The 24,639-nt window shown below is 37.9% G+C and overlaps 1 protein-coding gene across 1 annotated transcript in view; it reads right to left on the bottom strand.

Annotated features, from left to right (window-relative positions):
- Positions 1-496: 496 nt before the first annotated feature.
- The window catches only part of LRFN2 (leucine rich repeat and fibronectin type III domain containing 2), a 226,290-nt gene continuing 202,147 nt past the window's right edge, over positions 497-24,639 (bottom strand). The window contains exon 3 of the mRNA XM_061470891.1: positions 497-585. Coding sequence (XP_061326875.1) covers positions 576-585 — 10 coding nt within the window. The 3' untranslated portion in view covers positions 497-575. The remainder of the gene's footprint in view (positions 586-24,639) is intronic.

The following is a 24,639-nucleotide window of genomic DNA, read 5'->3' as shown; positions in this document are numbered from 1 at the left end:
AAAAGATTTTGTTGTGCTGATCTTATTTTTTGGATGACAGATGTGACAGGCAAATGCAAAACTGGTTTACTTTCCTGTCATGTGTGTAATCTCCCATTTTTCTCTTAGGCATTTACCTATCCAACACAATAGACCCTGCTTTTGAAGGCTGCATTTTTTATTACAAAAGACTGTACAAACTGACAGTAAATTATCTAAAGCACTGTACATGCAATTGCATAACACCATTGCCAGATACTCTACAGAAAGATGGGAAGGTCAAAGATGTTAGAGATTTATCTCAAGCTCACTTGAAATCTGTATTTGTCTGCAGTAGTTTCAGCTCTTTAGCTCTAATTGCACAGTCTTTTACTTCTAAAATACTTCATTATTTTCTTTGTGTACACCTACTTGTGTTTAATTAAACAGAAGAGAGTTACACAGCAAAACTAGTGATTCGATTTAGTCTTGAGATACTTACATATTATTGAGAATAAATTAGGAATTTTCATCCTACCTGTAAAGCTCTAGTTGTTTACCTGTCTGTCAATGTTTCTGCTTGTCCATGTATCTCAGTTTCAGCTTGGAGAAAACTTTCAATTCATTCTGAAACAGAATACAACATTTGTCTGGAAAATCACAAAGTAAGAATTTGGGAAAGTTATCTGTATATGCGTGTCTCACAGAAATCTGTGTGAATTGGCAGATCATTTGGATACATCATAAACTTCATTATTTATAAATTAGCAAGAACACAGCTAATCTAAAGAAAAAAAAACACTGCAAACCCAAAACAACAACCCAACAAATAAAATGCATTTAACTCTAGTAACAGGAAAAAACCCAACATGTATTTCATTCTCACACTTCTCTTGGTAACCTGAAGTTCACACCCAGTGTTGTCCCATTACCCTGGTTCAATATATTACGATGATTTTGACATACTTTTTTTCTCAAGTTCTCCACAGAAAAACAGTAAAGCAAGTGTGTCCTGTGCATGCTAAGAGGATTCCAGCTGACCCAAACACACAGCAGTCTTCATTAGTGAGATACATGTCTGTGATTCATTAATTTTAAGTTAACAAGCATGTGTCTCTGTGGGGAAAAGCAGACACTGAAAGAGAGTCAAGCAAAGGAAAAGAGAGGAAAATGTTACCATAGAATCTTAACATATCAAAGCTTGCAAGGAAAAGTCACCTTGCTTTAGAGTGTCTTTTTTTTTTTTTCCTCCTTTTCTTGCTCTAAAAGGGCAATCCTAAGGAAATCAAGAGAGAGTAGACCTGACATTCTCTGAAGCTCAGTCAACCTGAGGAAAAAAAATAAAATTATCTTCTTTTTCCTTCTCTTTATATTTGAGGAGTGAAGTAAAGCAAAACAAGTCAAGAGAAACTCCCACTGTAAAACATAATAGAGAATGTCTTTGCAGCTTTTCCTCAGATAATTCAAGGAGCTTGCTCTACAAGCATGTGTCTGCATTTGTTTAATAAGAATGGCAGCCAATAGGTTAAATGCTTACTATAAGGCTGTGATTCAGCAGGCTACTTCCATTCACAAAAAATACTGAAGCTCAAACTTTGCGATGTTTTTGGTTTCACTGTTAGGTGTATATGCTCTCCTGAGCAGGAATCCTAGAGCCCAGTACTGACTTTATTTTACATCTCTCCCATACAAGTAAAGGAATGACTTAACTGAAGCTGTCCTAAGGAGAAAGCAACAGAGAGGCAAATTCCCCAATGTATTTCTGATGTGGACATATTTTTGCATATTTTGGTAAGAGGGCAATATTTTTACCCTCCCAAAGCAAAAAAGGCCATGATCAATTTTTCTGATTCACCCTTGCCTCTCCTATTTACATAAAAAGAATAACTTTCTGTGATGAGTGCCATTAATTTCAGTGAGCCACCTGGGGAATAACATAACACTCCAACGGAATTAAAGGAGAACCAAACCCTCTAGAGGGTAACTAAAGACTTGAATGGAGGATGACAAGTTCAATGAGTATGACAAGCAGTTGCTGTGGCAAGCTATGTATAGGCTGGATATCAGGGACCATTAGTAGCTGGGAGACCTTTCAGATTTCCATATTGACTCAAGGAATTTTTTTGCTAAGACTTTTTATAGTCAATTGTCAAAATTCTTGAGAACAGAGTTTACAATGCTTGAGGGAGGGAATAAAATCAGAATGAACAGAAAGTACCCCAACTGCTTTTTTCCTACTGATGCTCATCAAATGGTAAATTGTTTCGTTTAACTGCCAGTGTGAAATGTAGAATTTGATTACTACCTAGCTACAAAGGTAGTTATCGGTTAATAAATTGTCTGGTTCTTATTTAAAACAAATCATATTAATTACCTTAACCTCAGCAGCATTTCCACAGTTCTTCCCTTCACTGCGCTTATGTTCATATTTTGATCCATTTCCCATTCTTTTCGCCTCTTAAAATACTTTTTAAGAAGAAAATATTTTTCATTGAATCATTCAAAATTTTAAATATTCCCTCTAATTCTCCCTACAAATATTCCAAGCAGCTCCCTTCCAGAATAAGCAATCATTATTTATTAACCCAGTAAGGCTCCTAATCTCCTAATCTTTACTTTACATATCATTCTTGTTCTATATTTCTAAAAGGTGAAAAAGCAGTTTTCTTGAAATGCTTGAGTGAACTTTGTATTATATAAAATAAAATATTCTTGGTTATTCGCTTTCCTTAGTTTAAGTTACCAAACACCCTGGTTTTACTCAAGTTTACAGGAGGCATCTACCACATGCTGTATCTAACCTAAATAATTTTGACTGTGCTCATCACCTAGCTTCTGAACTGCTTGTGCTGGCTCCTCCATTTCTTTCTCTGCTAGAGTAGCTGGCTGCTGAGCCTAGAGACTGTCAGTGACTTGAATTTCCATATTGTGTCAATATACAATATTTCCTGCTTATCCAAGATTAATTTAATCTGCCACCATGTTCTAGATCTCCAGTGACTTTAAGTACAGCTGGGGAATTTCACAGGCATCTGCAGGCTATTATTAACTGAAATAACCTTCCATCAGTTTTCAGTCAGTTGCTGTCTACCACTTTTGCTGGCTTAGTAGCACATTAAAGAACACTGGTCCCAATATTGACCTTTTGGACACTTCTCTATTGACCGTCTTTTAAACTCAGAAACATTCATTTTATGGGTTCTCAGAATTTAACATACTACCTAATTTCTAATAGTATCTGGCCTTCTTAGTCTATTGACATTGTCTTTACTTTAAGTCTATACCAATATTTCTTTTACGGATGATCATTCTAATTGTCTGAAATGTCCTAAACCGGTTCTATCCACATGTAATTTTTATCTAGTTAAAGAAAAACACAGTAAAACTCACAGTTGTCAAAAAATACCATTATTATTTGTAGGATTACCTTTTTTTTTTTTTTGCTATGTTTAGCACTTTGAATTGTAAGATCACAAAATACTTTAAGAAGGAAATAAAAAATACCAGCCATTCCAATTCACTGGTGTGGAAACTGGTACATGCTGTACCTAAAACTGCATAGTTAGTGGCAGAACTCAGGGGTTCCAAATTCTAGTTGACTCCCACTGAGGTGTGCTGCCTCTCTTGGTGGCACATTACCAGTCTCCCTGTTATAGAGCCTCAGCTGATGTGAGGTATAATTTCCCATGAACACGTGATCACTTTGAGGTAGTGAATATGAAATGCAGTACAAAGACATAGTGTGATGCACACACAGAAAATGTGTCTGATGTGTTGGCTTAGAAGGCATTCAGCTCCTGTTTATGGTGAGACTGAGCAGGAGAGAGATACCAGAAGTAATAGGAGCTGAAGGAAGAGGACTGTGTTTTCTTTTTTATTAAAAAAAAACAACACAATGAAGTCATTTTATTTAGCTCTGGATAATAGTTTTATTGTATATGACTGTGAAAGAAATTGAAATTAGCTGGCTAGAACAGATTCGTAAATGAATGAATAACCTCTGGAAGTAAAATTATAATTCACACAAAATGAACCTTTCCCATTCGTTTCAAAATGTTTCTTATGATAGAATGTTTTGCAGTGAACAACTGCATTTAAGCAAATCTGTGTGTCTTTAAGAAAAAAAAAGGTGAGTAGAAAATGGGTGAGAGGAGAAAAAAAATAATTGTTTATAGGAATGAAACACATTTAGCTGTAAAAAGAACAACATACTTAAGACCCAGTTCTGTGAGTTCTGTAGCCCCATCATATAAGACCACCGTACCTGTCAGGCATGATTGCCTTAGTGAAGCCATGTTGGCTTTCACCAACCACCTCGTTGATTTCATGTGCCTTATCATGCTTTCCAAGATTTTGCCAGGCACAGAGGTGAGACTAACTGGTCTCTAGTTCCCTGGGTCATCCATTTTCCCCTTCTTGAAAATAGGGGTTATGTTAGCCTTTTCCCAGTCATCAGGAACTTCACCTGACTGTCATGACTTTTCGAATATGACGGACAGTGGCTTAACAACTTCATTTGCCAGCTCCTCCAGGACCTGTGAATGGATTTCACCAGGTCCCATGGACTTGTGTACATTCAGGTTCCTAAAATGATCTTGAACCTGATCTCCTCCTCCAGTGGCCCTAAGGTGTTCATTCCCACAGTCCCTGCATTTGCTTCTTGGCACTGAAGACCAGAAGGGTGTGAAAAAATTTCTCATGTAATTATGCTATCTTTTCTTAGTCCTCTGCGGTACTACCTTCTTCTGCAGCTATTTTATTAAAGCTTTTTTTCCAGCCAGAGGACAAACTGTACTTTATAAATAGTTTATAGATTAATGGGTAATTTCATTCGTGTTCCAGGATTTTCTTGTTGTCACATTATGAGGCTCTGATCAACTTTTATTTCATTGCTAGAATAAAACCTGCATCTTTCCCAAGTGAGCTTTCACATACCCAATATTCCCTCTGTGCAGCGTGAAGATCATTCCTTGAATGAACAGTAAAGAGCTGAAAAAGTTGGGTGTGGGAATGTCAGAAATGAATAAAATGCAGTCCATTTTGGGAAAGGAAGTAATTGTCAAGTTACATAAGCTGCAACGTAAAAAATGCTGGCAGTTGTACTTAAATATTCATATCACAATGAATTTGTGTGACAATTGCATTTGCAGGACAAGGGAAGGAGTGAAAGAACTCAAAATGGCTTATGACCAAACTCTTGCATACCCACATAGTTTCTTTAGAGCTCAGTGAGGTAAACATGGAGGTAGGAGGCTGCTGGGATGTTTAGACCCTACTTGTTTTGCTACTCACTGAATTATTCGACTGTGTAAGAAAGAGAACGTAGCCCATTTGTAAAGCAATGAGGTGTTAGGAGTCTGGGCTAAGGTTGCCTTTTAAAGTAGATTTGCCTAGTAATAATGTGATGGTAGCAGTGTTTGGTTTTGAGTGCTGGATCAGAAGCATAGTTAATTTGACATCACCTAGGAGACCTGTTCCACCAAAGCAGAGAGGATATGCATTAGAGTGAAGCTGTAGGTGAATCAGTGTTATAGACATGCCTAAAATGTCTGCCTATTCCTGGTCTGACTTTGCACCACTGCACAGCTTCCTATATTTCCATTTGTCCTAGTAGCTGAAAGAAAGGGATAAGGGAGGGGCAACTGAAGATTGCTAGAAAGTAATAGCATGAAATCCCATTACTAGTCTAGGGTTCCTTTCTAGGCAAAGGCACAGCTCAATTTTACTTCTGACCTTTCCAGCAACTACATTTGCTTGTGCCTGCAAACCACCTGAGAGGTTTTTACTCTCAATCTAAATATTGTGCATCCATCAAGAGATTAGTAGTTGGAGAAAGACATTCCAGTGCTGCCCACATTGTTTAGAAAAATGTCACCACAAACCACCTAACACATCCCTTGAATTACAAAAGCGACGCTTACACACCATCTATAATGAATAAACCATTTCCAGTGTAAATGCTAGGAAATCCAAGAGAGATTAGCCTGAGTAATGGAGTTAGAATCAAGCTAATATTTTTGTGAAATTATTGGCAAGTCCAAAATTCTCCTTCACAGCTTTGTTAGAGAGGTAGAGAAAGTCTGTGTTAGACTCAGAGGCAATCAATGCAAATTTGTTTTTATCAATAATCTTTGCTCTGCTGAATGAAATGAGCTATATCCCCAGTTGTGTGGCTGAACCTGACAGCCCAACACAACAAAAGGTCTGCAAGAAAAAGGTTTGAATCTGTGGAAGTACAAGATGAAAGAAAGGAAGGAGTGATGTGAACAGCCCTGGAGCTGAATGGGGGTACATTAAATACAGAGGGAAGAGCAGGATCCACAGTGCTTCTTTACTTTGATGTGTAGTCTGACCAGTAGTAGGTGTCTCTGATACACTTCCATTCAAGATAGTCTCTATAGTCTCATATCATAGTCAGTAGAGAGAGACGGTAATTTAAAGATAATTATTCATTTAAAAGCAGGTATTTAAAATAGGTGAGATGAATCACACTTAAAATGTACCTATTTCTCTCCATTGACTATAAAGAAAACCTGGGGTGACTAGCTCCGAGGCTGACGCCTACACTACTCATCTAAAGTTAGGTAAATGAATGCCATTCTAGCTGTCATCTTAAACACACATTGTAACATGTAATTTCTTTTCCTTAAAAAAAAAAAAATACAGAAAAACCCACAAAAAATAAAATTCAAAAGCATGACAACATGTTAAGATAAAAAATATCTCATCTTGATACTTCCTATAAAAATATCAATTCTTGTTTTGAATTTTCTATTTCCCTTAAAAAGTTCCAGTCTTCATGTAACTATTTTTATTATGAAGAAAGCTTTTTATATAAAAAACATGACCTGACTCTCTCTGGCACATAAAAAGCAGAGGGAATGTTCCAGCCCAGTTGTCCTTGGGCACTAGTGCTAAGAAAGCTCCATGGGGGCCAGTTTGTGTCAGAAGTGGTGGTAATTTCATGGCCAAGTCATTAGGAGTTGGGCTAAGAATTGCAGATCAATTTCACATGGATTCAGTTCTGTTGTCAGGTAGCAATAACTTCTGGTCATTATTGAACTGGACTGGATTTGCACCAGTGGCCTAAAAAAGATAAATTTATTACCAGTTCTTTAATCCATCCAGTCGAGCAAAATAGCCTTGCATCAAAATGTATCATTTATTTCCTTATACCTTACTGGCAGGAGTGTAACTATTACAAACCACCTCAAACAGCAGTAGTATGTAGTAATATAGAGCAATTTAAGCATAATGGAGCTCAGAGCTTTCTAGTACTGTGAGATGACAGGTTTTGGAGGGCAAGATATAAGGTGAGGAAAAATTGCTTGTCTTATCCCCAGACAGCAGTCACTGTCTGTAAACATCCTACCTATTCATGTTTGCTGGGTCAGGAGGGATTTTCAGAGCACTTTGAAACCTACATTAAGACTGTCTTAGAATTTGAAAAGACCTAAAGTAATTTTTTTCTGCCTGCTGTGACTTTCTTTTCCAAGTTCTAAACCTGAATGACTGATAGGTGGGTAATTTCCAAATTTCAGCTTACATCCCTCATCTCGGCCAGCAATAAACCTGAAAAGTGCATTGTGGCATGGGGAACAATTGTAGCTCAATGCATTAGTCTTCGTGTTCCTTTTGCATTTGTCCATTCAACACCTTTGGCATTTGTCATTTCCAAGTCGGACTGAATTAGCTGAGAGAAATCAATGTCACTTTGTAACCTTTGAATATTCTTTTTTTCCAGTGAAGTACTTCCCTAAAAAGTGGTTAAGTTGAACAGCAGAGAAGTCAAGATTTGCTGTCACTAAGGTCAATATCAAATTCTCTATTGGATCAGTCATTCACTTTCTGTCATTTCACTTAGTACAAGCCCAGGTACTTTTTACTTCGTCTCATTCATATGTTTTTCCTCAGCCTTTTTTCTCTGATTCAATTTTTTTCTGCAGTCCTTTATGATTAAATGGTAATTGCAAACCAAGCTTAGTGTTGGTAAATTTGGTATTCTGGATTAGAAAGGTTCAATCTCTCCTGGGAGCAATTGAAATAAGAAACTTAAACTCTCTTCCTGCCCACAGACAATAAAAAATGCCCTCAGTTCTTGTGGAACACCTAAACGTGTGAAATGTGGCAAAAGGCGCAACACACTCACCAGGCTGTTTAGTTCTGGAGAAGCCAATTTCACCTCAAGTTTTGGAGAAGATCCTTACGGATGCCTAACAAGTGCAATTTAACTTCAGAGACTTTTTGGAACACTTAATTTCTATATATTTCAGTTCCTACAGAAAAGCTGACAGCAGCATAGCAGGATTTTCTTTGATCTTTTATTTGCATAGTAAAAGAGGCTGGATATTTCTTTGGGCCTTTCAGATGCCCTATTGCATTTGGCTCAGGTTGCCTGATGCCTTAAGTTCAGAAATGTGTTCCAGAACTGAAGACACATAGTTGAGGACTGGGGATGGCTGTAGGAAGTAATTTCAGGAGTCTTTGCATAGTATCAGTGTTTTCAACAGCAGCTTGTCCCCAGTCATGTAAAAAGGTCAGAAACCCACCCTCCAAAATTAGCAGGAGTTGCCAGCCCTTACCCAGCAACCCTTTGCAGAAAAACACTACCTGTCAATTACTCTCTCCACAGCTGCTGATGGTCACAGGCATTTTAATTTCTCCCTCCCTTGATTGTTTCCTGTTGTTGACACTTTTCAACCCTTGAGCTCTGCCAGATAGGATGCTTTTCAGAGATGAAGATGATATTGCAGAAATAGAGCTGGTCTTGTTGAGCAGCCACATTGGGTTTTCCTTACTTTTATCTGTGAAATATTAGTTGTCCTACTTAGTTCCTTATTTTACTTATTTCCTTAGCTTCTTTATTTACTTCTGTTTCTAAGCTGCCCTTGAAATTAGACTCATTGTAACAACGTAATGTACAGGCAGTTTGCTGACTGCATCAGATCCAGCTTTATAATATTCCATGTGTATTGAAAGAGCATACATGCTGCCAATAACAAGTATGCACTGTCCTTGTGCCCAGCTCCTGCTATGTATTACAAATCTCAGAAAAGTGGTAATTACTTTGTCTTAGCTGCAAAATTACTTTTATTGAATTGCAGTTAATATCCTGTTATTTGCACTTGGTTTTTTAGGGTTTTTTGACATTCCTTCCCCTCCTTTTTCTTCTCCATTTGTGGAAACACAATAATGCCCTTTGATCCCTGAAATGCTCTGTAGCTGAATTTTCAGCTTAGGTTTGCAACCTGTTTGATACCATACAGTCTGTGAAAATGAAGAGTAGTACTTTCCCAACTATGTTTTATGATTTTGGCCAATGTCCAGGTTAATACATCATGCATAAACAAATGTACTTACGTGTTTGTAATTTGCAGCTTTTCATTATTTAATGTGAATGAACTGTTTGTAGCCTGCAGGTGGCTTGTAGTGTATTTGTTATGAACATTTTTTGAATCTCATATTATATGATTGACCACATAGTGTATTGTTGTAGTATTTTTTATATTCTATTATTCAGTTTAAATCAAATCTTCTCAGGTAAAACCCGGTTGGTCTCCTAGTAAGAAATGTTAATTCAAGTATTTTGCAACTTGTGTTTTCCATTCACGTCAAAAAAATCTCAGGAGCATGTCAGATCTGAATACTGTTATTTCATAGTATAAGCAGATGTGTTGTAAGGAGGGAAAACAACACAGAAAAGCCCTCAACAAACCTTTAGGCAACAGTTTATGGGAATGTTTTCAAAACTCTTCCCCACAACCAAGTTTTGTCCATGCAAAAGATGGCTGCTTCAGTGTAGCAGAAATAGAGTCCTGAAAGTAGTTATGTAAATATCCTCTTGTCTACGTATGTCTAGCAAAATTCCCTTCTACATAGAAGGTAAGCCCAAACCTGTTTGTCATGAGCTGAGATTGAAGTGATGGGAAAGTCTGTATATATAGTTTAAATTGGAATTTCATCTATAAAAAGAAACACCGATGCAAGCCTTCACTTGAAACATAATCCTTCAGAATGATAAATCCTATTTTGAAAATTTCCTGGCACTGGGTTTTGGCTATGACATCTTATTTGAACAATTAACTTATTTATTGTTCTGTACAGTATATATCTATTTTTAATGGTATCTTTAAAAAGATTGATTCCCATAATAAATCTGAATTGGAATACTGAGATAGTACTCAGTAATTTTTCCAAACTAGCAATTTGTTTCTAAATTTGACCCAAAGATCTATAGGTTAATTACGATACAAATAATCCATCTTTCAATAGGCAAACTGCATTTTATTTTCTTTTATGACAAAGTAAATAAAATATTATTAAAATAAAAAAGTTAAATTTAAAATCACAGCAGAAAAAGTTAGAAGGAATCCTGAGAAGACACATAGCCCATATTCCTGCTCTGGTGACATTAACTGTTATTATCTGAGGGAAGCTTGTCCTTTTTCTCAAAAAGGTCTCATGATGGAGATTCCATACCCAATTTAGTGATTCATGAGCTCTATCAATAGAAGGTTTTTTTTAATGCCTTACCTTAATTTCCCTTATTGCATTTTATACCCTTTTACTGTTTGTCTTAATGTCATGGACAAGGAAAAGAGATGCCCCTTTGCCATTTGGGGCATCCTCCTGCATATTTGCAGGCTGTTTCCATATTTCCTTTCATTATTCCCTTACCTAGACAATCTTTCTTTTATTTCTAGACCTCTGACAATTTCTGTTATTTTCTGTCTCTCTCGAAAATGGCTGCATTTCTCTTAAAGGATATCCCATAATTGTAATCCATTTTTGTTTTAACTACTTCTTTATGAACTTTCAAATTGACATTAATGTTCGTGTTTTCTTAAAAACTGGAGCACTAGGGAGCTACTACTAATCACATGTTATCAGGGGTCATAATTTTTTCTGATTACAATTGTAATAAATAATTATTTTCTGTGTCTGTGGCACTATTGAATTCATGGGTCTTCAAAGAGTTTTCTGGATTATAAACTTGTTGCCCGAAACAAAATCCAAATAAATCAGAAGAGATATTTTCACTGAGTTAATGAATGGGATTTGGATTATGATATAACTTTTGTCAGGTTTAGACTAGCATGACACTTTTAATGTTATGGAAGTTTTTCAGTAGTGTGAAATTGAAATGAACCTGAACCTCTGTTAACTTTAGGAATGTAACACCTGCTGTCCCATAACACCCAGCAGTGAAAGATGCTTGTGTCACTCAGCATAACAGGAAAAGTCTATGTGTAACTTAGCCACTGAATAGGCTGGTGTTTAATTAGTGGCATAAGCTCGTAGTTTTATGAAGGGGAAAAAAAAAAAGAATCAAGAAAAGTATTTATACAGGAAATCGTACAAGTTTTTTCCATTCTGCATTTGAAACCTTCATGCTTAGTTCTCTGCTGGTACATGTTGTTTTTTTTTCCCTCATCACCTAGATGGTGGGTTTTACACAGTCCAGGGTCATAGCCTTGAAATTAAAAGAAAAAGATCAGCTCTGTTTTAAGCCCTTTTGCCATTATAATGTGTACATAGTCTTTCTAATGATGCATACTCAGTATCTGTAGATTGCAATGGAGGAGCGCTGTGCTCCTGTACTTTGACTTCGTTTTTAATTTATACCTATGTGACTACGAATTTCAATTTGTTTGCAATTCTCTTCCCCTTCCCTGGTGTTTACGGGCCCTTGTTAGCTATTAAAAGCAAGAAGGAAACATAAGAGTACGCCAGTTACATGCCTAGCGCTTTAGTTAAACAGTATTTGTATTGTACTCAGTAGAATAGATTTCTCAGAGTACGCCATACTACAGACACTTGATGTAGATCCCACTTGCCCAGGTTACAATATAAAGCTCATGGCCTCTTCAACTGCAGGAGTGAGACTTCCTGGGGGCATTGTTAATAATATGTGGGGAGATCTAATGAATAAATGGTGCACTGAACACAGTCTATATGGCATGCCCCATTGTGTCCTGCTGCTTACTGGCGACAGACCCTCTTGGCCACCTCTGTTCTTTGCTGCACTTTTCTTCAGGCTGCTCCCTCCCCTGGTTTCCTCTTGTAAATAAATCAAAACAGTATTAACAAAACCTATTTTGTTCATGTTTCAGGTTGCTGAAAAGGGCTTATTCCTAAAGCACTTGGTGAGACAAAAATGAAATCATGCTTTGTCATGACTTTGTCAGATTAGGCACTATATCTTCGTTAGAAATACAGAAGAGGTTTTTTTCTCTACTGTAATGTGTGACTGCTTTCGAAGGCAGATTTCTTGGGCCTAGGAGTGTTATCCTGGGCTAACTGTGATGCTCAATAAGATACAGAGCCAGTCCTGTCATCTGTAGCTTTTCTTCAGCTTTGACAGTTTGAAATATTATGGCAAAGTATTATGGCTCCAATTCTGCAGAATTATGACACATTCTAACATCAAATTGAAGGCATTTCTCCAGGAAATAAGGAGTGCTGTATGGCTTCCCCTGAGAGTAATTCAGTCCACTGCAGTTCTGGGGTAAGAGGGGATCTAGTGATCCAAGTGGAAGTGAAACAAGCCCCTGCAACAGTGGTTATTTAACAAATACGTGTGTGTGTGTGTGTGTGTGTGTGTGTGATTGCGTTTATTTAGTTGGGGTTTTTTTGTTTTTTTTTTTTTTTTATTTTAATCCCTTTCTAACTGCCTGTGAGCAGACCTGGTCAAAAACAGCCCCCCAAAAAAACAACCAATCAACCAACCAAAAAAACCCTATTTTGAATATGCTTTCATTTGTTCAGATGCTTTTATCAGCTTCCCCCAGTGAGTGTCAATGCTGCTGAGTAGAGTTGCTGTCCATTATGTAGCACCCTGGAACATACTATAGGTCAAGGAAAGACCAAGGGGTTTGCTTCAAACCCTTTTACTTCTAGTCTGGGTGATAATCGCTGTTGTGAGGTGTCCATAAAATGCTATGTGTGCAATCTCTTGCACTCACACCCACACACTCTTCCTCCTCCTCCTCCTCCTGTTTTCATGTGCTTGCCTGGATAATGGAAAATCCCCTTCCTACCACCCCACATGACATCTCAGTTAGAGATGGTATCACTTAATTGTGAAAAAAATAAATCTCCTTCTACAGCAGTTGTTTGAAAAGGAAGGTTTCTCTGGTCTCTATGGTTCCTAAAGGAGCAATCTGTAGCAGAGTTAAAACATTCATATTTTTAAAAAGCTTTCTTATTGGTAGTTATTTTACTCTCCTGACAGAGGGGCTGAAAATACCTTTCTCTTCTTAGGATCATGCTTAATCTGCTGTTTGTTTAACCACATTAAAGCTGACCCAGTCTCCTACCTTAAAATGACTTGGGTGTGACTTCCACATGTATCAGTTTTACATTGCCAGTATGGAGGAATTGTAGAATGGTTAGAAAAGAACCTTAAGATCATCTAGTTCCAACCCCTGCAATGAACACTGTGCCTTTCATGGGTTTATTTTGTTTTTTTTTGTGAGTCAAAAAGGGATTCCTCCATCCATTTGCAGGAAATAGAAAAAAAAGCAGCATGGTTTCACATCTAGATGTAACAAAGCCGAGCGCTTTGCTAACGCATTAGCATCTGGATAGTCTTATGATTATGATGAACCATATCATGACCATCATATACTTGATGGTTTAATTCAAATTCTCAAAAGTCCTCATCCAACTGTCCCATTCTTCTTCCCAGTAGTAAATGGGGAAATTCACACAGATCTGGACTGCCAATCCTGTACAGCAACTTCACAATTCTTTCTTCAGTAAAAGGCTCTTGAAATAGGCATTAACATAAGACAATTTTATTGCCTGTATATACTCCCAAAGAGGTATTAAGGGGTACTAGTATTCAGTAATCATTAGGTTCAGACTTATTGACATGAATAAGAGTATGTCTGAATTTTCTTTCCAAGGAAATGTATTTTTTCCTAGTTTTTCCTACTTTTCTTTAAAGTTTGTGAAAATTGTTGTTATTTTTCAGTTCTTCTTCCTCTTTGTCCTGCTAAAAGACAAGAGTCAGAATGCTGCAATAAATAAAAGGGACCACCCTTTGGGCAAGTAAGACCTACCACAAATAAAAAAGCCTCTGAGAAATGTAATTCTGAAACAGATAGGACGTTGAATGCATTATCTAACAGTTCTTTTCTCTCTTCACTAGTTTGTTTTAACGTTAAAAGACAGTTTATCTGCAATGTTAAGCCCAGTTTCATTTCTGGTTCTTTTATCTTCTCCAGATGGATTCATCTAACACATCCTGACAGCCTGTAATTTTATGCAGCCAGTGATGGGTAATAGGCTTTAGGTGTTTCTTGCATAAAATAGGATATTTGTTAGAAAAAAGTGGTCCTGGTTGCAGGCAACAGCCATGTGAAGAACAGGACAGTAATATCTGAAACAATGTGTTGGATAAAAATGGAGCTTCTACAGGAATGAAAACAATCACATAACTACTTTAATTTAGAAATTTAGTATTCAGTGCACACTCAGGTGAGCACTATAAAATCCGGCTTTGAGAATGAGAAGTACAGATGTCTGTCCATCGACATATCTGTGCTCAGTAGACCTTTTCCACCTTCTGTTGCCTTCAGAGTTTGCCCAGGTAGCGCTTTCTTGAATATATAAAAAAGTAGTCACCACAAAAAGGAAGTGCTAGGAAACTGAGCTAAAAGGCAGCATTTATAATCTGCCAGCAGCTGCAAAAAAATAAAATTTTTGAATTCTGCACCCAACCCATGCTTAACCGCTATACTAGTCAGCACATACCTAGTACAAGTGCAAGTTCCTTGGAAATATGATTTATTGCCTTTAAGTTAACTTGACTTGCAACCAAGCTGTCAATAATTTGTTACACATATTTGCTTTCTTTTTCTCCTCTTCCCCCCATTCTCATTCTTTTCATGGTGCTTCTACTCAGCTAGCATGTGGGTGGCAGGATTACTTCAGTCAGTACTTCCCTTTTCAGTATTGTACCACTGGGTTATTTTCTTCTGCCAATATTTTACTTGTTCCCTTTGTTAGCACTCATTCTACTCAAAAGCTGTTCACTCTACCACAGCACAGAGCACACATTGAGATGTATCTCTTTGATAAAGCTGGAGGAGATCTATAAATAATTTCACTGTTATTCTTGACAAGAATCTCAGCACACCATCCATAGGCCAAGCTAGGAGCAGAAGAGCTGATCCCAAACTACCAGGTGACTTTGGAGTCCTTACTGTAGTCCGACCTCCACTGGAGTGGGTAGGGGATGGCATAGCCCTACACAATGACAGTAAGATAAACCCTTGAAGAGATTCTTCAGTTCCCCTTATGTTGAATCATTTATAGTGTCAGTCTACATCAGCTTGAATCATAGAATTTATAATTGTAGAGAGCGATAAGGTCCCCCCTGAGCCTTCCTTTCTCCAAACTAAACAACCCCATATCAGCAACTCAGTAGGTAGCTGTATTTTTATGAATTTCAGTGCTTTGGGATATGAAATAGTGTGGACAAGTAAGATCATAAATGGTTGACATGTAAGTTTGTGTCGTGGTTTAAGCTCAGCTAGCAACCCAGAACCATGCAGACACTCACTCACTCCCCCCCACCTTCCTCCCCTTGCTCCCAAAGGGGTGGGAGTAGAATCAAAAGAATGTAACTCCAATGGGTTGAGATAAGAACAGTCCAGTAACTAACGTATAACACAAAACCACTATTGCTACCACCAATAATAATGATGATAAGGGAAATAACAAGGGAAGAGAATACAACTGCTCACTGCTGACAGATACCCAGCCTGATCTGAGCAGTCATCTAGCACTTCCGGGTAACACCTCCTAGTTTATATACTGGCCATGACATGCTGTGGTATGAAATACCTCTTTGGCTAGTTTGGGTCAGGTGTCCTGTCCCTGTTTCCTCCTGGCCTCCACTCCTCCCTGGCAGAGCATGAGACTGAAAAGTCCTTAATCAGAGTAAACATTACATAAGAAACAACTAGAAACATCAGTGTTACCAGCATTGTTCCCAGGCTGAAAGACAAAACCACAGCACTGCACCAGCTACTAAGAAGGAGAAAAATGACTGATACTGCTGAATCCAGGACAGTATCCTCCCCTTATTCCATACCATTCATGTCATGCTCAGATCCCACATTTTTCAATATACCGTCAGTCTTGTCATATAAATATATATATACACACAAATCCACACACACTAAGAGAGAGAGATATCATTCCTTAGTGCATGGGCCAGTCCCTATAAAGCTGCTGTGTTCATCCAGTCCATGATATTGGGCTCCATCTCCTGTAACAGTCTTTCAGAGCAGGAGAGGCGGTGTGCAATGTTGGCTTGTTGCCTGCTGATGATACCGCAGAACTCATCTGGTTTAGCTGCAGTGATTATCACTGCGATTGGAGTGGCTGCAGTATCTCTTGTTGGGGTTTGGGTAGCTTCTGTACTTGTCAATGGGGTTGGTGTAACTGCTGTGCTTGGAATTGGATTAGCTGCGTTGTCTATTGTAGTCAGAGTTTGAGTAATTGCTGTACTTGTCCCTGGGGCTGGTGTAGCTGCTGTACTTGGAGCGGAGTAGCTGCATTGTCTGTTGCTTTGCCATCAGATACAGAGATGTTTTTTTTTTCCTTAGAAGGTGCTGGACAGTGTTGAACTGGGCTCTGTAAGCATAGGCCAAGCCCCAGCACATTGCCATGATTTGTTCCTCTCTGGTATGACCAGGGTGACAACACACCTCATTTAAGTGTTTTACTAATTTTTCTGGATTTTGCACTTGTTCAGTGGTGAGGTTCCAAAGCACTGGAGGGGGCCCACTAGCCTAGACACTTGCCCATACTATCCCACACACCCTGCCACTCATGACTGCCCAGCCTCGGGGTACCACCAATAATAATGATGATAAGGGGAATAACAAGGGAAGAGAATAAAACCACTCACCACCCTCCGACTGATACCCAGCCTGACCCGGGCAGCGATCTAGCCCTTCCAGGTCACTCCTCCCAGTTTATATACTGGCCATGACATGCTGTGGTATGAAATACCTCTTTAGCTAGTTTGGGTCAGGTGTCCTGTCTCTGCTTCATTCTGGCTTCCCGTCTTCCCTGGCAGAGCATGAGGCTCGGAAATCCTTGGTCAGAATAAACATTGCTGAGCAACAACTAAAAACATCAGTGTCATCAGCACTGTTCCCAGGCTGAAAGTCAAAAACACAGCACTGCACCAGCTACCAAGAAGGAGAAAAATGACTGCTACTTCTGAACCAGGGACAGTTTGGCATTTCAAACAGCTTTATTGTTGGCATCTCATAATTTGCTAGTGGCATCAGGGTATATTGTAGGCAGTGGCATCATCTGAGACTGAGACTAATCCCAACATTTAATGAATCATTATAAATTGCTGTTTCATGTAGGTGCCTGTTCAGCAGATTTATCCAAATAACATCTTTCTTTTCAGAACTCGTAAATATAAGGAAGTGTGGCAAGGTAGTCGTTGAAAAAGAAAGCACAAAGGATTGTGTTAAAGGTAAAATGTGCCAGTAGGGTTATGTTTATTGGAACTTGTAAGTGGGCAAGGAGAGAGAACAGGGGCAGAGAGAGAGGTTGTTTGGATGAGGCTGAGTTAATTTGTTCCCTGCCCCAATAGTAGATTGGTGGCCAATCTAGTATATCCCCAAAGTAGATTTTGGTTCCTCAGATGAAGTACAGTTTACGAGGTAACAAAGGATATCTTGGCTGATAATACTTCCTGTGCCATGTGGTAGGTACATATGCTGCTTCTTGCTTGGACAGAGTCAGACACCCACTCCTGTGCTTCTTGCTCTGTAGTAATTTTATACAAGGATAAGTATACACACACAGACAAACACACACTTGCATATGTACAGACTATATATATATATATATATCTTTCTAAGAAATTGATTAAATATCTGAAGCCACATGTTGTGGGGGGTGTATTTGTCTACCAGTGTTTTTTCTTCTGTGGTTGTGGTTCTGGGAGGTCCTTTGTTGAAATATGACAAAGCACACAGATAAATATTTTAAGCTGGTTAATTTCCCTGATAAATGGAAATCCAGATGCTTAAAGAAGTTGGAGAGAATTGTAAATACTGACTCTCCTGCTGTTCTGACCATATTAATGTGAATTACTTTAATGGCTCTCATCCAAACTTCAATCCCAATTCAGTGCCCTATTGGAAGAAAAATTCTGTTGTTTCTTGCCATGGCTAGGAGTAGGTGCTCTTTTGAAAAGCAAGCAAGATGGATGCTCATTTGAGATAATCATCGACTGTATGTCTGAGTATTTTAAGAGACATTAGGTTTTGGGTGCCTAAAGTTCTGGATGCCTGAAGTTTTGGATGTCTGGTTTGAAAAGTAGTAAAGGGAAGTTATTTTCCATAAGGTTCTGAGCCTTCCTTTTTTATACCAGCCTTCAGAAAGTGCCTCACCTGGCTCTTGTAAATGAAAAAAAAAAAGAAAGGAAACAAAGTCTGCAGGCATTTAAAAATCTCTGAGCACCCCAAGTCTAGAAACAATGAGCTGTCCCAGAAGATCAAGTCACAGGCTCAAAATTAAAATGAAAGCTGATAACAGATATCACAGTTGTAGGCACTTTATGGTCTCTCCACTTGGACACTGACACAAGAAGACTTACAGAAATACATTTTCAATGCCAGTCACAGCCTTCCTTTTGTTCCATGGTTTTATGTGCTAGACAGATTTACTGTGTAAGTGGTAGAAGTGGCAGTGCTACCTATTTTTATTATGTCATGTTATGTCACATGTCTGCACACACACCTATCTGCAGCAATCCTTGGGGTAATGGACAGAAATTCCTCACACCAGTACTCAAGGTAATGGAGGGAAGAGTCTTATCTCAGCTCTTTCCCACTCATCCCTCAGGCAATGGATGGTGGGAGAGTCTTATCTCAGTCTCTCTCAACCATCTCTGAGACAAAAGATAAGTGTAATCCCATCTCAGTTTCTCATACCAATCTTTAGAGACAATGGACATTGGGAGTCTAATTTCAGATAAGTCTCTCATACTGGTTTAGCTACCTCCTCCTTTCTGTGCTAGTTAACCTGTAAAGATGATTTACAAATTAAAATGTGCTCTCATTAATAGATTTTCAACAAATAAGCATGAGAGGGCCAGTGGAGCCACAGAGGATATTTGGTCCATGAAGAGTAATACACTTTATAATTAGTTTTATTTACATGTGTTCAGTGGCCACTGCACAAGTAATTTTTTATCTTTATCTATCTCCATAAGTCATTCTCAAATAGCTGTAAGTATGAGCGCAACACTGATGAAAATGGAATCATATGCTGCCAGTGCTGGAGAACCTAATAAATTATTCCATCCCTGGAAGTCGTCAACACAGATAAGGAAATTTGAAAGGCTGAGAGGTCGTCTTGATTATTTTCTTCTTTGTAATTAACTATCGAGCCTACTCAGAGATTAAAGGAAATAAGGAGGTTTATAAGACAGGCATTTAATTATTGACAACTAAAGCTATTTCCTAAACCATTCTTGTGTTGTCAGTAGAAAGGAATATGTCAACAAAACCGGAATCTTTTGTGCCCCATGCTGTGCTCAGGACTCTGCAGAGCTCCACCTGGTTTGATCAGGTTATCATAAGCAGATAAAGGAAACTAAAATGAGATTTATTTTTTTTAAAGCCTCTAGAGAAATAAAACTCTCATTACATAAAAACTACAGAAGGTTTATCTTTTTCTCTCACACACATGCATATAGCTGACTTTCCCCTAATCTTCAGTCTTCCTCCTTCAGAAAGCCCCTGCATGGAGAAGTACTTGCCCAGCCCGCACGCACTTGTCTATGTTTGTCATTTGCACCCCAGAAGACATTGAGGGATTTTCAAATCCTGCTGAAATCACTGGAGGCACCTTACCATGGCATAGGATTAGCATTTTGAGTACAGACATTGTCATTCATTGTATGCTTTACAGCCAGAAACACAAAATTACCTACTTCTTAGCTGGCATTTAAGTATTACTGGAGAAAAAGAACAATAACAACAGCAATAAAATCTTTTAAGAAATAAAATCCAGTTACTTTTTTATTGATTTATTTTCTCACCATGGCAGTGAATCAAATCTTCTATTCTTTCCATATCACAAGAAGTCTTTTTCTGAATCTGGGAAAACTGCCATTAACATTGATTGCCTGGGATTATTTTTTGCTGGTGCGTAATCCTTTCGAGTTACAACACCCAGGACTGATCTTGAGAGACAAGAGATGTGTTCTGGTTTTGTAAAGACAGAATCCAGGGGAACCCAGACAAAGAGGAAAATTTTAACAGCCAATCTTCCCTCAAGATACTTTAAGTAGGATTTTGTGCATGTTTAAAATGTTGAGTTCAGTAGTCTGTGCACTCTAAAGAAAAGTGAAGTCTCTAAAATTGACATCAAGGCTTAAATGGAGAAAATTTGCCTAATGCAGAAAAAAAAAAAAAAAGGATGCCTGAAAGCTCAGGAGTCTCCAAATTTACATGAGAAATGACAGAGAGAAGGCAGCATTGAATAAAAATTTTAAATATGACCAGTGATACGCGTGAAGACAGAGAGAAGATAGTTTATGGGAAGGAGAGTTTGAAATTAGAAACTGAACTTGAGAGGAAACTAAATTCAATGAGTCTTCAAGTGAAGGGGAGTAGATCATCTCAAACTCTGAATACTGAAAGAACTTGCAAATATAATCTTCATTCAGGAAGGAGAGATATTAAATCTGCAGTTCCAGTTGGCAATGACACAAAACTGGAAAGTAGAAAATGCCATGCATTTATGTAGAAAGAGAAGTACACTGGGAAGGAAGAAATTTATGGATCAGACCTTGGAAATATTTTCAGAATTCAGAAAGAAAGAATCATTGAAGAGACTGAGGAATAAGATATTACAAGGTCTTATTAAATGTGGATACTGCTAAATTAATCTGATTTCTTTCTGTGATTATTTTTTCCCCTGTACAAAGGAAACACCTCTGATCTTACCTTGCCAGAATTACATAAGTGATTTTAGTTATGAAGCTGTGTGAGGAATTACTAGTAGGAAAATATAGATCAGCAAAAAGCATGGAATTGTTAAGAAGGTGGTTAAAATCAGCCACCCCAAAAAGGGTAATGCTGGAACAAGAACTGCTGGGCTTTAAAATAATCACTGGTAAATTTTCTTCAAAAATTGGTCTTAGGAGAAAGCTGATATGCTGATTTTGAATGCTCATGATCCTGGAACAGAGGAAGTGGAACTGATGACACAAAAACAAGAGATAGAAGCTGTAAAAATCAGCTTTGGTATATTACACATGAAGAATTAGGTATCAGAAGATTCAGAGTACTAGGAAAGAGGCAAAAAGAGGTTTAACATCATATATCTGGGGACAAATGATAAGAATTTCTGCACTGCCCAGCGATCTCAGTGGCTAGAGCAGAAAAAGAGGAAAACTATCTGAATATGTCAGTCAGTCACAAAATGACAGTAAGCTAATAGTAAGATACAATCATTAAAAAATCAAATGTTCTCATTGTTATGAACACTCCCATATGTCTCCTGATATATCCAAAGTCACAGGGAGGTGTCACTTGGAATACTATGAGTCTTGCCACCTGCAAGAAAGATGAAATCAAAGAAGAACAAAGGAAAAGGAAGACTGGTAAAATGCGTAAGAAAATCGATATCTGGTGGTGAAAGAAGAGTAAAAGAGTGTAGACTGTTCAGCCTAGTAAAAAGAAAGCTGAGGAGTCAGATGATTGCTACCTAGGAATAAAACAGAAGGATAAACACCAGTGAAGGCAGAGAGGTATTTAAACTACAGGATAGTGTTGACAAAAGGAGGGGGAAAAAAAAGATATCCATTTCCAACAGTAAAAGATATGCTAGATGTAAGAAACTTTCCAATCATAATGTAATAATGTTCTACAATACTAACGATTCTGGAAAGCCACAGTCAAGAATAAATCAACCTGAAACAGGTTCCAAAAGGAGCTACTAGATGAATAGTGGAATGATGAATTTATTGTTCAAAAGACTTTAGAAAAGAACTTGTCTTAACCCAGCTTAGCAAGACAAAGATGAAGAAGAACTATTGCTATTCTCTATAAATAGAATATATAATTGAATATAAATAGAATATATAATTATAATGGAATAAAGACCAGTGAAGATGAAGAAAACACTGGTATGAGAATAAATAGATATGAACTGTCTATGAATAAATTTAATCTACAAACAGGAAAAGGGTTTCTAAAGATTGAAGTAGCAGTGATAACAGAAAAATAGTGAAATTATTAGCGAACTTTAGTGAAATTATTGGGAGACATAAAATTTACTGCTTTTTTCCAGTTATAAGAGGTTACTGCCTCTGACAGCATGGAGTCAGTGATCTAGGTGGCCTGAATGGACAATTTAGATGAATTAATTTTCAGAAAGTTCAGCCACAAGGGTCAATGAGAAGAAAGAGGCATTGATTTGACATTCTTTTTATGCTGCATTTTCTTAGTCTTTGCTTGTCCTAAGTTCCTATTTTCTTTTCTATTTGATATACAGTCAGTAAAGAACCAGAAGAGTCCCAGTCTTAGAGAACAGGCATTGGTTTTGTATACAGGTCAGGTATGTAGGTCTGCATAACAAACTGCATAACCTTGTCATATATACTAGAGAGTACATTGAAGGTTTAACTGCCACAACCTAGCTAGCTAGGACGATGGCAGCAAAGTCCTCAGGTTGTAGGTTTTGTGGGGCCAGATCTGCACAAGCTTTGCCTCACCTAAAAAAAAAAATCCACTGCGCAGGCTGGAAGGGCTTACTCTCTCTTGTCTGTATAGACAGGTGAGGGTCGAAACAGTAGGTGACAAGGTGCATGGGTAGCTGCAGATCCAACCTTGCATGTGGGTGGACCAGCGCATGGGTGGCTCGAGATTGCTCAGGAGATGACAGTCCTGGTCAGACACTTCCTGATTGCCAAAGCACCATTTTTTTTTCCAACCAGGTTTGCATATCCCACATGCCCTTGGTCATCGTGCTTGTAGTAAGCGTGGTTAAAGACCTTCCCAAATCTCTGCTCGTGAAGCCAAGTCATCAAAACATTGAAGGTTCAAAGAAAATGTTTTTACTTACTTTTCTGACTCCAGGAAAGCAATAAGTTTTAGGTCACTTTAATTTTTTTCTCCATATCGTCTACTTTGGCCTAAAACATTGTTAGAGCAGAGGTGCAAAGTGCAGAATCTAGCTTATGTTTGTTGCTGTCTGCTCTTCCAATGGTTTATGACACAAAAAGGTACCCCAAAATTAGCAGATTCTTAGTTTTTGATGTCTTCATCTGCAGTCTAAGCATGAACCTTGTATTGTTCATATATAATTATGGATTTCCCTTTTACATTGTCATACTTGCATGGTAAAAGCTTTCCATATATCAAGTCTAATCCAGTAGAGGGTTCAATGTTGAGTTTGAATAAACACACAGGAGCAAGGTGTTTCCATTAATATCTTGGGTCACTCTGAAAATATTCATAAAGTTATCTTTCTTTGAGATTTCCAGACCTTTGTGAGTCAGCTCAAGATATTTGAGATTTTCTTCTGGTGTCTGGACACTTTGGGGAAGTAAGAACAACATATTTAAAACAACTGTGAAGAGAAATAAGCAAAAGATTTTAATACTTTAAAATGTAATATTTTATGCCATGTTGAGTTTTCAGACAGAGGTTCATGCAGACCTCACTCTTGGTATAGATTTTGTCTCTACAGGCACAGCTGACATGATGATAAATTTCTCTTTCATTTGTTTCCAGTTGCTAGACTTTATTTACTTTAAGAAGCAAGGGAAAAAGGCTGTTTCATGAAAAAATGAGGCTCACAGCTCTGATATTGCCAGCTGCTAGATGTATAGAAAGAGGAGCAGACAATCAAATGATGTCAGTGGCAAAATGATTCACTGAGAACCAGTGTTTTTTAAAGGTCAGGCAAGAGCCTGATTTATTTCCCTTTTCTTGAGTGATAAGACAGAGTGAATAACCTGAATAGAAAACCATTTCTCTGATTGCTATACAGGGACACAATTGTTCATAGGAGCTATACTTGAGGCATATTTTTTTAATCTGAAAGACCTTTTTCGGTGATTTTTCCCCTATCTTGTTCATTCTTCAGCAAAAATAGGAAATTATAATTATCCCATTCAAGTTACCTTCTTTTTCCTCCTGTGAATTCTCATAAATTTCTATTGCTCTTTCTCTTTTCTTTGTTTCAACAGAAATTTTGTTAAGTTTGCTAATACTTAGTTATATATAGGGATATAGTCCCAGATATATCTTATATCCTTCATCCTAAAAAAAAACCCCAGCAACCCAAGGAGTCATTTTGCCTATTCTCAGATTCAGATTCAGATTCAATAATCTGAATGTCATGTACTGTCTAGGCATGCTTAGCGCAGTCATCCTACACCTATGGGCAGGAATGGAAAGCCAGTATCCATCCTACCGTCTACCTAAGATCTATATAGAATTGCTTTCATGGGTTGTTTGTTGTTTTTTTTTGTTTTTTTTTTCTTTTCTTTTTCTTGGTCTTAAATTCCACAGGGGTATTTTTCGGTTATTTAGGTTCTTTCTTACCCACAAACTTGACTCCACTTTTCATGCTACTTTTTATCCTTTTCAGATTATTTTAGGGTGTTTCTTTCAA

Source organism: Pezoporus flaviventris, unplaced genomic scaffold, assembly GCF_033815535.1.
Source record: "Pezoporus flaviventris isolate CSIRO_AGI_PZ_B2104156 unplaced genomic scaffold, CSIRO_AGI_Pfla_v1 ptg000066l, whole genome shotgun sequence".
NCBI lineage: Eukaryota > Metazoa > Chordata > Aves > Psittaciformes > Psittacidae > Pezoporus > Pezoporus flaviventris.
This window is presented reverse-complemented; position numbering and strand designations above follow the sequence as displayed.